The sequence below is a fragment of the Macadamia integrifolia genome, chromosome 5, assembly GCF_013358625.1.
Source record: "Macadamia integrifolia cultivar HAES 741 chromosome 5, SCU_Mint_v3, whole genome shotgun sequence".
Classification (NCBI taxonomy): Eukaryota; Viridiplantae; Streptophyta; class Magnoliopsida; order Proteales; family Proteaceae; genus Macadamia; species Macadamia integrifolia.
The window spans coordinates 17958532-17977976 of NC_056561.1; the positions used below are offsets into that span (position 1 = coordinate 17958532).

The window sequence follows — 19445 nt, forward strand, 5'->3', positions numbered from 1 at the left end:
GATATTATAAATTAGGGACAAAGTTTTTTGTCCTAGAGGGACCAATACGCCATAGACACAAGGGGTGCTCAATGACTACCGTGCCCTGCTGAGGTCGCACACCCTTTTGTCTAGAGAAAACCAATGGACATGCTTGGTGCTATTGGAAAAACAAGCGGAAGTGAAGGTCTCGTTCTAAATTATATAGATACAAGAGCCGCTCTTGGATAGAAAACACTTGCCCACTAAATTAAGAAACATAAAATCTAAAAAAAAAAAAAAAGGGAACAAAAAGAGAGGTATGCTCTCTCCCAAATAAACTAAAACAACTTTCTACCCTTAAAAGAAATAATTCTCTCTCTCTAAGGCCATGCTGCTACCAGTTTGGAGCGAAGTCAACAAAAATGTGTTTCCCATTTTTTATTGTTTAAATTGTGTTTTGTCGTATGCTTCCCAAAGATATGGGAAAAAATGGCAATCGACAAGCATTCCCGTTTTAAACACATCCCCCCCCCCTTTTAAACTTAAGACTTGCTGAATATAATAGCTACTTAACTGACTATATCTCTCTATCTCCCGAACACCAATCAACTTGATTTCTTTCGCCAACATGAAGTTAACTCAAAGGTTTACATTTCTCATGATATCATTTTTAACTAAAATTCAGTGCAAGGACCCCAAAGTTGAACTACAAACTGATGTATATGCTGAAAAGTGTTTCTAAAGGATGACTTCTAACTCCAACTGAACACACATCACTCTGGGAGAATGTTGATTATGTTGACAACAATGAACAACATCATAGACAAACCCCATTATTCAATCAGATCATAAAAATATTTTTGTATAGTGTATGAATATGGAATTGATGTTGGATGATATTCAATGTTATGTCTTAGAATTTAATTGGGAAAAGGGTGGGCATGTGATAGGATTTAAAATATGCGTACGAATCAGTGTAGCTACGGGTCGAACATAGGAAGAACAACCACTTTATTTTTTTACTTCTTTTAATAATGCGAAAGTGAACCAATTAATGGTTGTGATCTAATTCTAACTATCGTCCTAAACATATGTATCTAAAATAATGTCCTAACCATTCGTCATCTAAGAATTTAAATATGCAAGCCACACAATTAAAATTAAATAAATAAATAACTGAAAATAACACCCCACACAATTAAAAAGTAATAAAGAAAAAAATACTAAAAAAAAAGTAAAAAAAAAAGGGGATAAAGCTAGAGAGAGGCTCACAAGTAGGTTTCTCTACTTAGTCCGAGGGATGCATCATAATATGAATTTCCCTACTTGATCAGAGAGTCACTCTTAGAAGGGTTACTTTTGGCTTTAAGGAAAGCGAGATAATTAAAATAAAAATAATAAAATGATGGTTCTTTGGTTAGGAGGGGCAAAACCAACACATACACTAGCCATAAACCTTGGGGGAAAGGGAAAGCAATAATGTAATGACTGAAATTAAAATCCTAAATTAAGAAAGAAAGGGTAGTCAGAAGAGGGAATGAGATGGGGGTGAGAAGACTAGTGAAGGAGCCTATTTACTTAAACTATCAACCCTTGAACTGAAAACTTGATCGATTTGAGATGCTACCAGTATTAAAAACCAGATCTGGAATAAATCAAACCTGAAATTTCTAGTACTAGAGAAAACAAATCTGAAGAAAAAAATTGAACTTGAAAAACATGCTCCATAGCTTGTTCTTGTCACCTAGAACTAAGCCTAGAACTAGAAATAGAAAATTACAACTTCAATTGCTTAAACAATAAAAATAAGAGACTGAATAAAAAACAAAATGCTTGCATTAATTGAATAAAATGAATTTACAAAAGTGTTTAAAATATAAACCTAGAACTAGAGCTAGAGAAAGAGAGAAAGATCAACTAAAAAGAAAAAAAAAACTAAGAAGAGAGGAAGAGAGGGACCACCCTTTAGGGTTTTGTGGACTCCCTTTTATAGGGAATAGGAAAGAGAGGAAGACGTCCAAGCGTGGATCCCCTTGGACGATTTTGTAGTGAGGTGGAGGAGAAAGAAGAGAGAGAATCATAGGAAGTAGGGAATATTCAAAGATTTTGCTTCCTTTTTCCTTCTCTTTTTATTTATTTTTTATTTTTTTTTCTCTCTCTCTCTTCTTCAAAAGTGGGTGGCCTCTTGGATGATTTTTCTTTTATTTTTTTTCCTTTTTTTTTTCCTTTCCTATTTTTTCTCCATTTTTTTCTATTTTTCTATTTTATTTCCTTATTTCTCTCTCCTCTTGCCTAAGAAACCCATTTTTTCTTCATTTTTTTTTCTATTTTTCTCTTTTATTTCCTTATTTCTCTCTCCTCTCGTGTAGGAAACCCTTTGGCCGATCTCCTTTGAGTAATGAATAGGAGAGAAAAAATATTCTAAAAAAAACCTCCACAAAAAAGTAGCAACCAAGAGGTTTGAACTTGAGACCTCCTAATAAGGAAGGGATTTTGCACACCACAACTCACTAACTATGCTAGGTAGTTGTTGTTACAAAAAATGAATCTTCAATCACTTAAGGGTGTGGTTCATCGATCCTTGTTGGCATTTGAAATATTTATTGTACCTCTGGGACAACTGCAAACGAGCTGGTTCTGTATCTCGGTTCAGTTCTGATTCATTATTCTTTTTTTGATCTGAAAAGAATAATCACTTGTATGGTTAACCAAACGAATGTATGCTTTTAATTGAATATGTCCATTTTGCTAAGAATTTCATCATCTTCGCAACTATGAAAAGAAACATGACCTCTTTATGTGTAACATTAGAGATATAACGTTTGATAGTCCTTGAGGTCTTGAAAATATAAAACATGCAAAAAGAGAGTAAAACCCAAGGTAGCTCCATCCTAAATATGTAAAAATGCATGCTTTACTACTTAGATTTCACACATAAATGTGCTCATCAGTATGCTAGCTGGTTACCTAGGCATAAGGCATATTAGCATTTTTTTGACTGTTAGATCATATAATTTAAATCTATCCCATTGATGAATTATTACATTTGTATACCAAATACTTGACATCTACTGCACATAATATATATATATATATATATATTTTAATTAAATCTACTAGTGGCTGGCCGTCTTCTTCTTCTTCACAGCCGATTACATCCTTTTACATACAATGGGTTCCATGGATCTCGATGAATTCTTGGCGATTCAATTCAAATGGAAACCAGGGCGACTGCACTTCCTCAACCATAGCTAGAATCGATGGCTGTAACCCCGATGACATTATAGAATCTCTCATTATGGCTGCAACTCAACGGTTGCTCGAAGAGGTCCAGCCACACTCTACATTAATGCCTCCTCCCTCTTCTTCACCTTACTCTTGAAAATAAGGCCGCTATCAAACGATGCTATATCTCTGTATCCACCGCCACTGCACTCAATGTGCATTCTTGCAAATTTGCCCTTACATCGTTTTGCACTCTCACTCATGATTTGAGTTACTTACACCATGGTTGAGTTGTACATGCACTTGCATCTAAATAAATATGGGTTTAAGTTGAACATTTGATTGGAAAAATCTCTTGTACATATATGTATTCTATATTCTAAATTTGGAGTAGTGAATATAGTGTAATGCTTGAAGGAATTCCAATAGAATCTAGGGAGTGATCTCATGGAATACTTTGATTTCTGGGTTTGCTTTGAATGGAGAACCAGAACTGGGTAGCATTGATGAGAGTGACCTTTATTGCCCTCTTGATGGAAGTCAATGATCAAACATGTGGGAGTAGAGGCAAGAGATCGCAAAATAGGAGGTAAAGTGGAGCAATTCGAAGGTGGAGAGCAGATTTGGGGATTTCTTGGCGGGAAATCACAATGGACAATTCTGATGGGGGCGAAGGTAAGGTGGGGTGGGGTGGGGTGGGGTGGGGTGGCAAGGGAGGGTTAAGGGGATGTGCGTGAGATGCAGAGGGTGGAGCCGACAAAGTGAAAGAGGGACGACTGGTTGCATAGGTTCAAGGGGGAGGGGAGAGGGAAATCGTACTGCATTTGTTGAGTATTTCTCTCTCCTAATGTATAAAGAATTAAAATAATAAATATGAATCCAATGATTTAAATAAAATTGATAACATTCGATGGTCTACAAATGCTAACATTCAATATTCTTGGGTAATCCGCTAGTATACTCAACCCTGCCCAATTTAATTATAATGAATCATAGAATATATATGTATTAATGTTGGATGTTATACCTACTTTGAACATTAGATGCATATATATATATATATATATATAATTCCTTGATTTAGATGAGTATATTATTATTATTATTATTATTATTTTTTTAATCTACAAGTTGATAACCTGTACCATCCGTTTCTATTTTTTACCTTATTATTTAGTATTTTTTTACCGTTTAAAAATTAAAACCTGTACCGTCGGTTTTTGTTTTTTGAGGAGTCATGCAGTCGGAACTCGGAAGTCGACTACTATATACCTGTCATAGTCAGTTGTGGGTTGAATATTTTAGAGATCGAATACCTATCGGTTCGACTTCGATCTGAATTGGTATATTGAAAAAAAAATCCCCGGTCGAAACGGTCCAAACCGACGGTTTGACTACCTTAGATACACCTAATTAAAGGCTAAAACATTATTCCGCTGAAACAAAATTCCTTCTCTTGCCTCGCAAGTAAGGGGGTGAACTGAAAAGTGAATTCCTCTTTCTCTCTCTCTTGCAAACCCATTGATAGTTACAGAACGGTCGAAAGAAAGAAGAGAGAAGGAACATGGATCCGAAGCTCACTGAGGTGTCTCAGTTGTTCGAGCGATTCAAGGCTGCTTTTGTGAGAAACGATCTCGATACCTGCACAAATCTTCTGTCCCAGCTCAAGGTAATGCTCCCCTCTTTCTCTGGCGGGAGAATAAACTTATCTTCATGTGTTAAGTGCTTTTAGTTTCTCAGAAACCCTAATTTTTGGCACACTTGCAATATGTTTCATGATTGATCTTGTTGGCCTTCGGCTTGGTCAAACTTGTTCAATGGAAGATACTTAGATTTTAGAAACTTATAGAATGCATTTGTTCTTTTGGGTTTTCAGTAAGTAAATATTCTGAAAGACGAAGCCTAAGATCGAGGATCAACTTCAGTGGAGAATGAATTTTAGATAATTTTTTTTGGATATTTTATTAGTTCCCGTTTGGTTTTCTAGGGAATTGGAGCAGTGACTGGGGTAATTGTTTAGAATCGAAGCTAAATTTGCTTTTAATATATCTTGGTTTAGAAGATATTGGTAATCTATAACTTTGTAATTGAAGGAGCTGAGGAATTTGGAAGTTGGAGCTTATAACTACGGGTTGGGAAATGTAAAACATGGAGGAAAGGATAATGTGAAATAATGCCGAGAATACACAACAATTTGTTGCAGTAATGAGTCAGAACCAACCTTTTTTAAGACAAAATGGTAATTTTATCTTGACAGCCTTTGACAATCTTGTTGAAAGCTTTCTGTAATCCGCCACAATCAAGATATGAAGTAGTCTCCCTCCCCCCTCCCCCGGTGGGGGTCTCTGCCTAATTGTTAAATCACCATGCTGGATTTGTTACTGTACTGATAATCATATCACTAGGGCTGTTGCAAGTTTAGATCACCATTCTAGATATGTAAGTGTACTTAATTTTATATTGATAAGTAGGTAGGTTTTAAAGGGGGGAAAAGGCAAGAGGACAACAGTGCCTTCCCCCTTCCTCCCTCCCCCCCACAACCACCAAAAAAAAAAAAAAAAAAGAAAGGAAAGAAAATTAACCATGATGAGAAAAAGTTCGGGGGAAATTTACGCAAGGCTGCAAAAGAGAGATTGAAATGACAGAAAATTTCCATGAAGAAAAAAATCATTCAGACTCAGATTCTTAGTACAACTCTACAAGTTGTCACTGCCTTAACTAGATACTCTGCAACATCATCTTCCTTCTTCATGAGCTGGAAAGAGATGCTATGGTTTGAACTTCTCCAATAATGTGCACAAATATCCAAGCCTCCCAACTTGTCTCTTTTATCCTATATCATCTGCCACATCATTCCACTAAAGAACTTGGGGAACCTCCTATTTCCATGTTGGAGGAGAAGTAGGTGAAATGGAAGAAATGCTGTCTACTTGTTGAACCACATTTGTTTTATATTCAAGTCTCTAGAATGCATATATTATCGAATTTGCCTTCCCGGATTTCAAATTTATTGATGAAATAAGCCAATGTGTTGCTGAGGTTAACAATGAGTGGGCAATTTAACAGTAAATGTCCGAGTGGAAAAACTCACTTTACTTCAAGAGTGATTTTCTCCAAGAACAATTGAGCTGTGGCATGTTTTATTTTTTCCCTACTTAGATAATATTTTCTAGCAAAGGGAAGAATGTATGGTTGGACCAAGGATAAAACACTCCAGTCAAGTTTTATGTACATCAAGGGCTTAGCCTGATAGAGTTCCTTTGACTAGTGGAATGCTTTTGACTAAGGGAGGATGTTAGATGACCAAAATTGTTGGAAACCGGGTTTTCTGACTAGACTGACCCTGTGAAAAACTAGTGACTCGGCCTGGTCAAACCTGGTCAGGGAGAGTCGTCTTTTTTGCACGTTTATATACATAAAATAATAAAAATGCCATAAAAATACAGAAAAATATGAAAAATTCAGAAAAAAGAGGAAATCACATCAATTATTTATATATTTTTTCCAATGCAAACCTATTCAGTATATAATCATTCCAAGCTGTTGTTCTCTTTGATTGGGGGATTGTTCAATCTATTCCACACCATTAGTCATTGCATAATTGCTTATGAGGTATGGACAGAGATGATTTTCTTGGATCATTGCAAAAGAAGCAAATGGGGTAGAAGACTTTGGGTGATTCTTGCTGATGCCATCATGTCGAGGTTATACACTATCTTCAACTTACAAGTCGTACCCATGTCCAACACTTCATGTTCATTTCATTTCCAGCCACTCTTGTATCTTGACAGTTATTGGTTAGGGAAGGGAATATAAAGAGTTAGAGACTTGAAGGGAATACAAAGAGACATGCTTGAGTTTCAAAACCGAGGAAGATTTTTTTACTTTTGAGTCTTTTGACTGGAATCGGTGGTTTTCTCTCGACTAGGTCAAAACCTACGATTCCATGGTGACTTGGTATGACTCATTCCGAGTCTTGTCTATTTTTTACACAGGGCCGAGTCTTCACGACTCATGACCAGGAGTCCCATATTTTTTACCCTATTCGGATGATTCGCCAGAGTCAAAACCTGGTTTCCCAACAAAGTCACTATGAAGTAAATATGAAATGAAGGCAGCAAAATGAATGAAGCATCTGACAATATAGATCTAATGATGGTGTGAGTATTTTGACTAGAATTATTTTCCAGATATTGGTAAGATTGGCACATTCTGTGTAGTTTGCATGTGCATGGACTACAAAGTGAAATTTGTTACCTTGCTTACTGATGGTGGGAGTGGAGAGAATTTAGTCTTGAAGAGATGGATAAATGAAAATTAGAGGCAATACTGTCATCTCACTTTCCATTGGTCTTGCATTGGTAAATTAATATGCAGTTAACGTGGTTTGTCGTTGAGTGTCGGTACATCATGGAATGAAACAATCACATTTTAAGCAAGAAGAGGAAGAAAAATTGCACTTAGGCCTGCAGAAAATTGGGAACCAAGGCTAATAGGAAGTATAAACTCATGCATGCATGATGGTGATTAAACTATTTATGGAAGAAAATCACGATTTTTTACATAGGGTCGAGTCTTCACGACTCATGACCAGGAGTCCCATATTTTTTACCCTACTCAGATGATTCGCTCGAGTCAATACCTGGTTTCCCAACAAAGTCACCATGAAGTAAATATGAAATGAAGGCAGAAAAATGAATGAAGCATGTGACAATATAGATCTAATGATGGTGTGAGTATTTTGACTAGAATTATTTTCCAGATATTGGTAAGATTGGCACATTCTGTGTAGTTTGCATGTGCATGGACTACAAAGTGAAATTTGTTACCTTGCTTACTGATGGTGTGAGTGGAGAGAATTTAGTCTTGAAGAGATGGACAAATGAAAATTAGAGACAATACTGTCATCTCACTTTCCATTGGTCTTGCATTGGTAAATTAATATGCAGTTAATGTGGTTTGTCGTTGAGCGTCGGTACATCATGGAATGAAACAATCACATTTTAAGCAAGAAAAGGAAGAAAAATTGCACTTAGGCCTGCAGAAAATTGGGAACCAAGGCTAATAGGAAGTATAAACTCATGCATGCATGATGGTGATTAAACTATTTATGGGAGAAAATCACGATTTTTTTTAGTGAATAAGAGAAGATACATTGAGAAATAGAAAGAAAGTCCTAACATAACTTAGTTAAGCCATCTCCTTCAGCTGTATTAATTCTTGATTAAAACAGATATTCATTGGTGTAGCTTGGGCCTTTAATGACTTAGCCAAGTATAACATGCATGCCCGCAATCTTTTCAAAGAGGGAAAATTTTATTTTTGCACCTTCTTCCTTTTGTAGGTTATTATTTTCGCAAGTTTATGTTGTTTTCTTCTCCCAATTTTGGTGTTCAGAAATTCCTCTTAAAGAATTTTGCTTTCTCTATCTGGTCTTTACTAAAAATTCTCTCTTTCAGGTCTTGTTGACAGGATTTAAGAGCCTCCCACCGTTGTTTGAAGATTCACCGAACGCCATTCATGAGTTGACAACAGCAAGTAACATTCTTAACTTGAGCAGTAACTCGACCTTGCCTTTCTTGGTGTTTGTTTCATTACAATTTCTTAATGGCTATGGAGAAAGCAATGTTATAAGTATAACCCTTCCATGCTGTTTGTATCTTGGAAATTTACATTATTATGTAGTAGACTGTGATTGAAAGAAAAAAGAATTGGTTAAGAAACCCCTAGTGTGCTCTTATTTTGATCCTTCTACTAAAATAAGTTTGGAAAGAAAAATCTATATCTTAGATACAGCCAACAATTAAAAAATAAGTAAATAAAGCAATTCTCTTTCCTAATGCATCAGTTAACAGAGCACTCTTTCTTATGACAATCTAAAATCATCAAAAAGTCACATAGCTTTCAGATGCATACTATTTGCTTCTTTCTCTTGCTATTTCACATTAATCTCCCTGCAAGATTTAAATAGTTTGCAGTCAGTCCCACCAAAATTTGTATTGGAGTTCTAGTTTTCTTATTCTGTGATAGCCATGCAATTAAACAGAATTGGGTCCTTGGTTTGGGTCCTGTTGTGAAATGGTTTTCATATAAGTATTTAACTTCCATTCTAGTTATGCTGGACTGATCATAGATTTTTTTTTTCTTCTTTTTATCGAGCCTTTGATTTTTTTATTTTTATTTTTTTGATAGGTAGGCCCAAAGGAGAGTTGAACTCTTGATCTCATTGTTATGAGGAGTTGGTCTTTGCCAACTAACCCCCTGGGGTCATTGCTTGGGTATTTGATAAAGCAAATTACTTAATTTGCAATTAGGAATTGCTGCTGGTCATCCAGCAATAGAGATTTCCCTATTTCCTAGGTTTCTATTTTGTTCTTGGTAATATCTGAATTTTCTGCATAGTGTTCACTTCTCTGATTTTTTTGGTGCATGAATAACAACCTTATTGATTAAACTTAAGTATTTAGATCCAAGCAGTAACCCCTTGACAAACCGAAGCTTTAATAGATGATCTTTAAGAATACCATGCATGAACTTTTGCAACGGATAAAAAGCCTTCTACACCATTTTTGGTTCTAATGACCCCTTGGCTTGGCCATGAGATCTGCAATGCCACTAGCTGACCTAGGGCTTCCATCAGAACAAACGATTCACTTGAGAACCAGGTGCTTTATTTTCCTAACTACTGACTCCATGATCTGCCCTCAGAAGATGTGATCCACGCAAGAACTGTGGCTGAATTACCATCTATTAGAATGTTCTTGGAACCTTCTCAGGTGGCAAAATCCAAATACATTCTCAAAATTAAGAGCTCAGCCCTCATAGAATCCCCTCCCCATAATAGGATGTCAAATTGGAACCGGAACTTGGCAAAAGGTGTTATTGAAAATCCTGCCCCTTCATTTTTATAAGTGAAAGTGCTTTCCTCAACCAAAAGGGGTATTTGTACAGCTTGCTATAATATCCTTTTTAATCATACTAAACAAGAGAAGCGGCAGATCGGATTCCTCCCTTATTCCGAGCTTTCAAGTAGCCTTTGGAATGGCAGGATTCGATCCATCATATCCTATTTCTTTCCCTCTTTCTATAGAGATCTAACTAAAAGGTTCAGCGACGGATGGAGAAGCATAACTGAACTGAAAACCAAAACCGGACTCCAAACTGAACCAAATAAAATTTGTTTACAATTCAGATCTGAAATTTAGGAACTGTTTCGGGAAATTCGGACCCAGTTCATGGTCTGGGATCCCGAACAGATTTGGGTCAATTTTTGAGAGATGGGCCAGTAAAAGACTGACCCACAAGAATTGCTTACTTGACTATATTCTGGCCTTTTCTTCTTCTTCCTTTGGTACTCGGCTTCTGCATCAGCAGCTGATTGAGTAATAATAGAAAGCACAAGAATATGGTCAAGTGCTGGTTAGAATCTGTGGGCAAGTCTGTATCTTATCTCAGAAAACTGAGCGAATATCTGCTTTATGTGGGGCTAATGTGGCAGAATCATAAGGTAAGGAATTAAATCAGAATAAGGAGAGATCTGAAAACTCAAACAGAACAGAACCAAACTCTAATCGATGGCTCTATTAACAAATTCAGCCTGCAGAATTAGAGCCAAATCTGATAACAGAATAGTGAGATCTAGTATGGTCCTAGAGCTACTAAGGGTGTGAGTTGTCCAGAATGGATAAACAGAACTGTTGCAGGCAACAGGGAAGTAAGTAGATGTGACCTGTTGTTTGGGAATGAATAGAAAATAAAATAAACTAGATAAGTGACCAGAAATCCACTTAGGTCCATGCTAAGAAATAAGAATCCACCAAAGCCTCTTTGTAGTCCACAAAGCAATCACTGAATTCACATTTAATTCAGAAAACTGAACTAAATGTATTGCTCAAATCAATAGGGGAGACCTGTGGCCTTTACGTCTATTTATAATGTGAGCCAACCCCAAATGGGATAGTATCATGACTGGATCACAGAGAAGCTTATCCAAAATAGGTAACAAAAAAATTACGGTTTAATGGGGAAAAGGTAACCCAACGACCAGCTATTGACAAAGCCCTGTTTCACTAAAAGACAGACTCTAGAGATGAGATAAGCTAGATTTCCAATGTCAGACCTAATCTATCCAAAGATAAGATACATTAATAACAAAAGAGAAATAGAAAAGAACTTCTGTCTCCTACTCAATCCCATCTTCTGGCCTGGCTTGGAGTGCCGTAACAGCTTAAAACGCTGAAGTATTGAAATGGGATAGAATACTAAACTGTCATAAGTCATAACTGAACAGAACACTGAGTAACAAATTGTAGCACAATGTCCTATCAATATGGGGCTACTGTACTTCCTTAAAGGGGCATACCCAGTGCACGAGGCTCCCACCACTGTGGGGTCTGAGGAGGGCTGCTGGACTGCCTTATCGACAGCAATTGTCTGATACTTCTTTCCCTTTCTTCTCTGATCAAGCCTCAACATTATTCCAGTTTGTTTAACTTTTACTCCCTGTAGAAGCACCGTAGTCCAATTTAAACCCGTAACCTAGATGTCCCAATTTTCTTTCTTGCTAAAACCTAAGTCACATAAGCTACAACTGTTTTCTTCACAAATTCTTATCTTCTTTCCTTTCCCGTGTCAAACCTCACTTTTGGATATTGAGTTGAAACCTGACTCTCCCTTACATTGCTCTTCATAAGTAAACTCAGGTTTCACAATTAGCTGGCTGTTTGAGGGAAGGTCCTACATTATGAACATATCATGCTAGTTGTTGCAGAAAAAGTGTGTTTTAATGTCTTCTTGAAGAATAAAGCGGATACCCCCCTGGCGTCTCTGTTTCTTTCTCCTCCACTGGGGAAGTGTACATGGGGTGAGGGGGTACACACTCAACTTCTTCTACTTGAGCATTCGTTCTGTAAAATCCGATACTATTCCTTTTCCCTCCTTCATCTCGGTTTTTTATTTCAATATAACGATGCAGTCTATTTAAGGATTGCTATGGGTGAATCCTGGTCCCACTTTTTCCCCCCTTCTATAGATGGTCCATTAAAAAAAAAAAAAAAAAAAAAAAAAAGAGAGAGAATGTTGCTTGGTGCGATTGTAAATGCTCGGGCTTCCAATGTGAAGACATGGACTCAGATCTGGGTGATCACTTTATGCAAAAAAGGCCTAATGTTAGGACCAACCCCAATCCACCCCTCCTGAGACCCTACACTTGCGGGACTTGCACTGGGTTATGGCTCTATTGGTGTTCCCAAGAGATGTGTCCCATGTGTGGCTGAGTGCACTCATCTTTCTGAAGTTGGGGTGGTTGGCTAGGCTGGATTCAGTTGATTGTGGTTGGCCTACCAGGTGGCTACTTTTATTTGTGCTGTGACTTTTAGTTTTCTGTTGGCCCATCTCTAGCAATCACCATATTTTTTTGAATTGCAGTTAATTACTAATCCATTCTCTCAATTAGTTGCTTTGGCTGTGATAATATTCAGGAGATATATATGAACATGCTGTCGTTCTTAGTGTGAGGACAGAAGACCAAGATGCTTTTGAGAGGGACTTCTTTCAGCTTAAGCCTTACTATACAGATACTGGGTAACTTTCTAGTGACCTGAGGAAACAGCAATGAAAGTTATCATATATAATTTTAGTTTTTATTGCAAACTAAATTTGCAAATGGATGTTTGAGAAGTTTATTGTTATTGTAACCAAATACTCTATATTTTGAAAGTTTTCCTTATACATATCTTTGTAATTTGCTGGAACAGTGGCCGCCTTCCACCATCGCCTCAGGAATACCCAATCTTGGGCCTTAACCTTCTTAGGCTCCTTGTGCAGAATAGAATAGGAGAATTTCATACAGAACTAGAACTGCTTTCGCCCGTTGCTCTGGAAAATCCTTGTATTAAACATGCTGTGGAATTGGAACAATCCTTCATGGAAGGTGCTTACAACCGTGTACTGAGTGCCAGGCAGACCGTTCCACATGAGACTTATGTTTATTTTATGGATCTCCTTGCCAAGACAGTCAGGTAATAATATGTTGAAATGTGATTCAGTGATGGTTGCTATCAGAACTTGAGGAAATTTAAGCAGCAACCAATAACATGTTTACATTGCAATGGGAGTTTTGTTATGATATTCAAGTCTATTTATGAAAAAAAAGGAGAAACCATTTCACCTTGTCCAAATTGTGAAATCCAGACCATGACCTGGTTTCTAATTCAGAAGAGCTATCCCTGACTCCTTGTTTGTTCCAGGAGTTTGGGCAACAGATTCTTATCTGGACCCAGTTTTAATGGGGTTGGACATGATTGGTAGGACAGGTCAGTCAAAATTTGGCCTCGCTAATCAAGGCTTGTGCTCTGAATGTGCAGAGTGCGAGCCTGATGTTGGATATGATCTATGGACTCGTCAATGTAGGATCCCATTTAACTTTGTGGGCAATTCTACTAGCAGGAATGTTATTTCTAAACTTATCATGTGCACTATTTCTAGGTACCTTGATCTCTTCATAGAAGTTCACTAGAAGTTCGAAATCTGGATTTGGAGGTTTTATTGAATGCTTTCTTTCGTGTCTTTAAACCTTTTTTGTCTCCTGCAGAGATGAAATAGGTGGTTGTAGTGAGAAGGCGTATGATTATCTCTCAATTAGTGATGCCAAGCAAATGTTGATGTTCTCATCTGAGCATGAGTTGCTTGAATATGTCAAAGAGGTAGATCTACTAGCATTTTGACTCACACATTGTGTTCCTTGTACTTCCTTTGCTTCTGTTATGTTGATCATGCAAATTACAACTGAACTTTACTTGAGGTGCCTACCATGGTTTTATATATCAGCATTGAATCAGCCAAATCATCCAATTGACATCAGGATATGATCAGTCCAGTCTATTATGCATAGTGGAATAGCCGATCCAGTAGTACTATTAGGCCTTGTTCACTGGTTGTGTGATCCTGATGGTATTGGTTGGGGGTTCAACCTTCAATAGCGACCTATAAAATCCTTGGACGTACTAGAAGTGATGCTGTTTGCTGAGTACTCAAAATCTTTCTCCTTTTTTAATGTACATTGATGGGTTTGGTGTCATGACTTGAATAATATAGTTCGTCATAGATCTTGTCAGTTGCAAAGAAAGATATAATTAGTGCAGAAATGACTTTAAGTTCAAGTTGGTATCCTTCCTCATCTGAAGCTAATGTAAGACCAGTTATCAATTAGTCAGCTAGGAATTAATCTCATGGTAGGATCACCATATGTCAATATCAGTACTCAGTAGGTTACAACGTGAACACCAGCAACAGAAACTGGCGGTACACCTTAGTAGCAAGGTGTACTATCTCCTAAACTCTTGAAAACTTAATCAAATATTGTGGATAGAAACAGAACCATAAGAGACACAACAGCACTAAGTTCTGGCAATCTCAGGGTGGGTAGTGGACCAATCGAAGGGAGGTCTCTCAGAGGTTTGAATAACCGTCTAAAAATTCAGCCAAGGCAGAAGTCTGGATTAACAGATATCAAAAGGAATCAAAATTAGTAACTCACAGAACCAGATTATTTAGCCAACAGATGAGGCTGCAGTTACTATCGAAGGGCCCTAGATGGGTATTCCACTGTCAAAACCTGGACTGGAATGATTGGCTAGATCAGAGTTACAGGTCCACAAAATTCTCTGCAGAAATCTCCGGCTCCAGGGCTTCAGGGAGCCACAGGGATGAGAGCGTGAACTTAAAGTGTTGTCTCAACTGGAACTCGATGGGTTGACCTTTAAAGGTATAAACAGCAACTCCAACAGTATTCAACAGCTTCGAATGACTCTCGGTCTTGGGTGTAGGTTAAACCGAAGAACAATAAAATAGAAACTGAAGAAATCGATTGGGAGAAGAAGAGAAGAGGGAAAAGGGATATGACCAGGGCCTCTTACCTATGCCCTTGGTGTGTCTCTCACAGACTTTGCTATCTCACTGTTGGCATCTCACCACAGCTGAATCACACAGCGAAAGCAAAGTTTTTTTTTTTAAGAACTCAAATCGTGGACTAGGATGCCCCTTCCCTTTATTTACAATAGAGTATGGGTTACAAAATAGAAAGTGTTTGCTGCTAAGTAGCTTACAACCAAAAGAGGAACTTCCTATAAAATCTAGTTGCCATACATCAAAAATAGAAACTCCTATTTTGGAGAAAGAAAAAAAAAAAAAAAAAAAGTAGCAATGAACTGAAATTAGAAACTAAATGAAGTAGAGACTACTAAAAGATATTTGCAGTCCCAAATCCTTCAATGCTAGCTGGCTCCATGGGCACACACTAGGTCTACGTGAACAGAAACCTTCCCAAATTCTGTTGGTCTGCTTCTTCTCTTGCTTTGATCTACAATAAAAGCACATCTGGGAATAGTTTATTGGTCATTGATTGAACTGATCATGGGTCATAATAATTCGGGTTCGTTAGAGATTCAAATTCAACTTGTTATGTATTTACAATGTCAGCCTTTGTGGAACCTTACCCTCTTTCTTAATCGGCTCCCACATGTTCATGCAAAAATCAGAACCCCTATTCTGATTTGATTCAAGGTGATGGGCTCTGCTAGTTTTATGAACAGATTAAGTGGGTGGAAGAGGTACAAAAATAGAGATAACATAAGCTGATTTGGATTTAATTGTGCTTCTAAAAGGAAATTAAAATCTCAAAGAAAAAGATCAGATATAATAGCACAGCCAGTGTGAGAAGCAGTGACCAAAAGTGAAGGTAATGAAGATTAAGATCTCCAAGAAGAGAAGGGGATTTGTAACAGAAAGATAAACTATTAGTTTTAGACGATAAACAGTATATCAGAATTTCAGTAATATAGATTGATGTAAACTAAAGCAGAACCATAGAACTGAATTGCAGGTAATGATTCTTAATCTGACATGTTAATGAACAGATGCTGAAACTCACAGAGAGCTGGGGTGAACATAATAATAGAACAGAAGATAAGGCAGGGATTCCATTCTAGGTGTGTCCATAGATTAGAGGAATTTCATCGTCATGCAGAACCACTGTGAATACACACATGTCAAAAAACCAGAGCTATATTCATTAAAAAAAAATTGCCTCCAAGGACAGAGGTACTATATATATATATAATATCCAATACAGCTAAAAAGTAGAAATTTCAAACCTAGACTCAACACCTAAGTCAAATAGGACCCTAAAACAGAAAATATAAACTAAAAGGAGTCAGAAACTAGGCCATAAAAGAAGCCCACTACAATGGGAACCCATCGTACTAGAAGCCCAATATATGTGTAATCTATTTGACTAAAATGAACTCTTCTCAATGATTTTAGTACATGAAGTAGTAGACCAAACTTTGGTTATAATTCTTTCATTTAGAGTGTACAAGTCAATGTCTTGTCAGAACTTGGTCAACTATCTTATCTATTTTGAATTTCTAGATGCATTCTGTCCCTTCCTATCAGCTCCTTGTAGTATTTCTCCACATTCATAATGATGTCTTTCGGCAGCAGTTGTAATTTTAGTTGTCCATTTTTCTATGCTTTCATCATTATAAACTTAAATTTTGAGTAAAATCACCAACAAATGCTTGATAATGCGAAGGTTTGTATTTTGGGGTTTCCCTTCATCTTCATTTTCCAAAAGATAAGGTTTTTGTCCCTTCATCTTTTGTTCTTTTTTTTGGCAGAACAGGTCTGCTAATTTTTTTGGTAGACAAGCTTGCTAGGGGCTGTTGTTCATAGGCAATCTGTGTACTTGCGCTTTTATCCTGTTGTGGGATATGGATCCTCCTATGAGGTTTGGCCTTTTGGCCAGCAGCAGTTGTTGTACTTTAGCTTGCATATAAGTTATTATTTAGCAATAATATTATAAGCTTGTTAGGGTATTTGCTGTTAGGGCTAGTAGTGCAGTTGGCTATAGAAGTCCATCTCATCTTTGTTTGAATTGAGAAAAAATTGCCCTTTATGAGGTCTGAAAACTTTATTTTTGTTTAATATTCACAAGTTTACAGTATTTGATTCTCTGATATTTGTTACTTTTTGTTATTCTTAAATAATAGATGGAGCTAGGAGGATTTGACCATTTGGAAGCCGTAGGTTGGATAGACTCCTCTTCGCCCATGGGTTATGCACTTGCAAAGATACTACCATTGGTCCATTATTGCTTATTTCACCATCTTGAATCAATCTGTTCAGGAGAGAGGGCATGAATCTCTCTACTCCTTTTACTCCTAAAATTCAATTACCTTACAGTGTTGCTCTGGCTGTTATGATTATTGCCTGAATTGGTTTGGGGTACTGTTCAGCCTTCCAATGTTTCAAATGGTATTCTGGGCGTGTCAGGAATTATGATACAATTAATAATTATTTAAAAAAAAAAATATAGAAAAAATAGGAATGCCAAATGCCATCTTGATTGTTTCTCTAACTTTTTTCTTCTCGGCCCTCCAATCATTCTGGGAAGAGAGGTAATGTAATATCATATTTGAAAGAATCAAAATAGTAGCCAGTTGACAAGGATCTATACTCAAAGAATAGTTCAGATTAGGGAGAATTGGGTGATCCCTAATTGGGTGATTCCTAATAGCAATAGGAATAGGGATAAAACACTAATTTCCAGCCCTAAATTAGGGTTCAGAAATTAGGTCAAATAGGCCCAATCGATTTCTGATTTCAGAAGTTGAATTGATTCACAAAACTGAGGTGAAACAGTATGTGATTAAAACAGAAACAGGGAATCGGTTCAGGTTCTTGAAGGGCAGGGCAGAATTGGAAATATAAAAATATCTCCAGATCCGACCGTTGGAATTGACTCAAATTTGAATTGAGTTCCAGATTGAGGATGATGAACATATGATCAATATTTCAAGACGATCGGATGGCTGAATTGCTTAATTCGAAAAAACGCCCTTGTATCCAACCTTTTAGAAGACTTGAACAATTAAGGGAGAACTTGAAGAAGAGTACTTGTTAATGGATGAAGAAGATGATGGAACAATAAGAATAAAAGAAAATAACACCCAGGCTTCACAGCACAAGGTGATTTGATTGGATCAAACACCAACTTAGACCTTGATCAAACACAAGGGGCTCCTTGATCAAACACGAGGTTTCTTGAATGGAAGAGAGTAGCAAAAATTTTTCATTATTCAATTTGCGTGTACAATGATGGTCCCGCTTACAACCTATATATATATATATATATATATATAAGCCTAACCCAATCCTTACCTAATAAGGTCATGCAGAAGTGCTTCGATGGATCGACCCGAACCTGTTTGGGGTCCTAGACCAAGAACCAGATCCAAGTTTGGTAGATGTTCTGTAGGATATTTAGAATTTTTATTTTATTTGGTGAAGATATGTAATCTTTTGTTTTGGGTTATTTTGGGGTACCCTAAACTAACTAGGAAAAAAAAAAAGGGAAACTGACTCAAATCGAGGCTGGACTTATAGAATCCTAATCCAACCAAAACTTAGACACTTAATAACAATTAAATGAAAGAAGCAAAGTCACTTAACTAATCCTATATGCCTAGCCTATACTCATATTAAAGGCCTGTTAAAGTGGCCCCTTAGAACTAAAGGTCCAACACATATATAACCCACCCTAAAACTTATTTCTAATAAAACAAACCCATTTTGCTGATGAATCTGCATCAAGAGGGGCAAGATGTTTGGCATTTAGGGTGTCCCAATTGCCATTGCAGGCACTGTCCCGACATCCCATAAAACATGCTGCCAGGAGATAGGCCTTAAGAGAAAATAAGATAGCCAACTTGATATCCTTTAAGTGCAAAATTTTGTTCCATCATATTCTGCTTGAAATTGATTTATATTTTCTCATTGTCGCCACAGATTTACTCTAGGTTTCTGTTGCATTTGTTGTTCTGCTGACACTTCTACGTCAAAGTTTCTCTTCACTTCCGCCATTATTTCACACTTTATTTGTTATTCTGCTGGCACTTCTACGTTAAAGTTTCTCTTCATTTCCACCATTATTTCACACTTTATCACTAGATCTCTTGTTGAACAGATGTTATGTGATTTTTTATATCTTATCCATTAGCATTGCACATAATCTCCATGTTTGTTTCATGAAGAGTTTAAGAATGGAACATTTTTCTCTGCCTTTTTATAGTTTGGTTAGGTGACAGAAACAGCTTGATCAACCAGGCAGCCCAACAACAATGGTTTGATATTTGTAGCCTCCAATATGCATTACTTTTGTTGAGAAATCTTCATTACAATGTTCTACCACCCCCACCCCC

The 19445-nt window shown here is 37.0% G+C and overlaps 1 protein-coding gene across 2 annotated transcripts in view; it reads left to right on the forward strand.

Moving 5' to 3' along the window:
- Nucleotides 1-4613: 4613 nt before the first annotated feature.
- LOC122079358 (26S proteasome non-ATPase regulatory subunit 8 homolog A-like) overlaps nucleotides 4614-19445 on the forward strand; it is a 15388-nt gene continuing 556 nt past the window's right edge. Inside the window, exons 1-6 of one of the 2 annotated variants that reach the window (XM_042645757.1) lie at nucleotides 4614-4855; nucleotides 8646-8724; nucleotides 12666-12768; nucleotides 12942-13205; nucleotides 13778-13889; nucleotides 19316-19367. In XM_042645757.1, coding sequence (XP_042501691.1) covers nucleotides 4751-4855; nucleotides 8646-8724; nucleotides 12666-12768; nucleotides 12942-13205; nucleotides 13778-13889; nucleotides 19316-19324 — 672 coding nt within the window. In that variant the 5' untranslated portion in view covers nucleotides 4614-4750 and the 3' untranslated portion in view covers nucleotides 19325-19367. The remainder of the gene's footprint in view (nucleotides 4856-8645; nucleotides 8725-12665; nucleotides 12769-12941; nucleotides 13206-13777; nucleotides 13890-19315; nucleotides 19368-19445) is intronic. The other variant, XM_042645756.1, reaches the window with a different exon arrangement.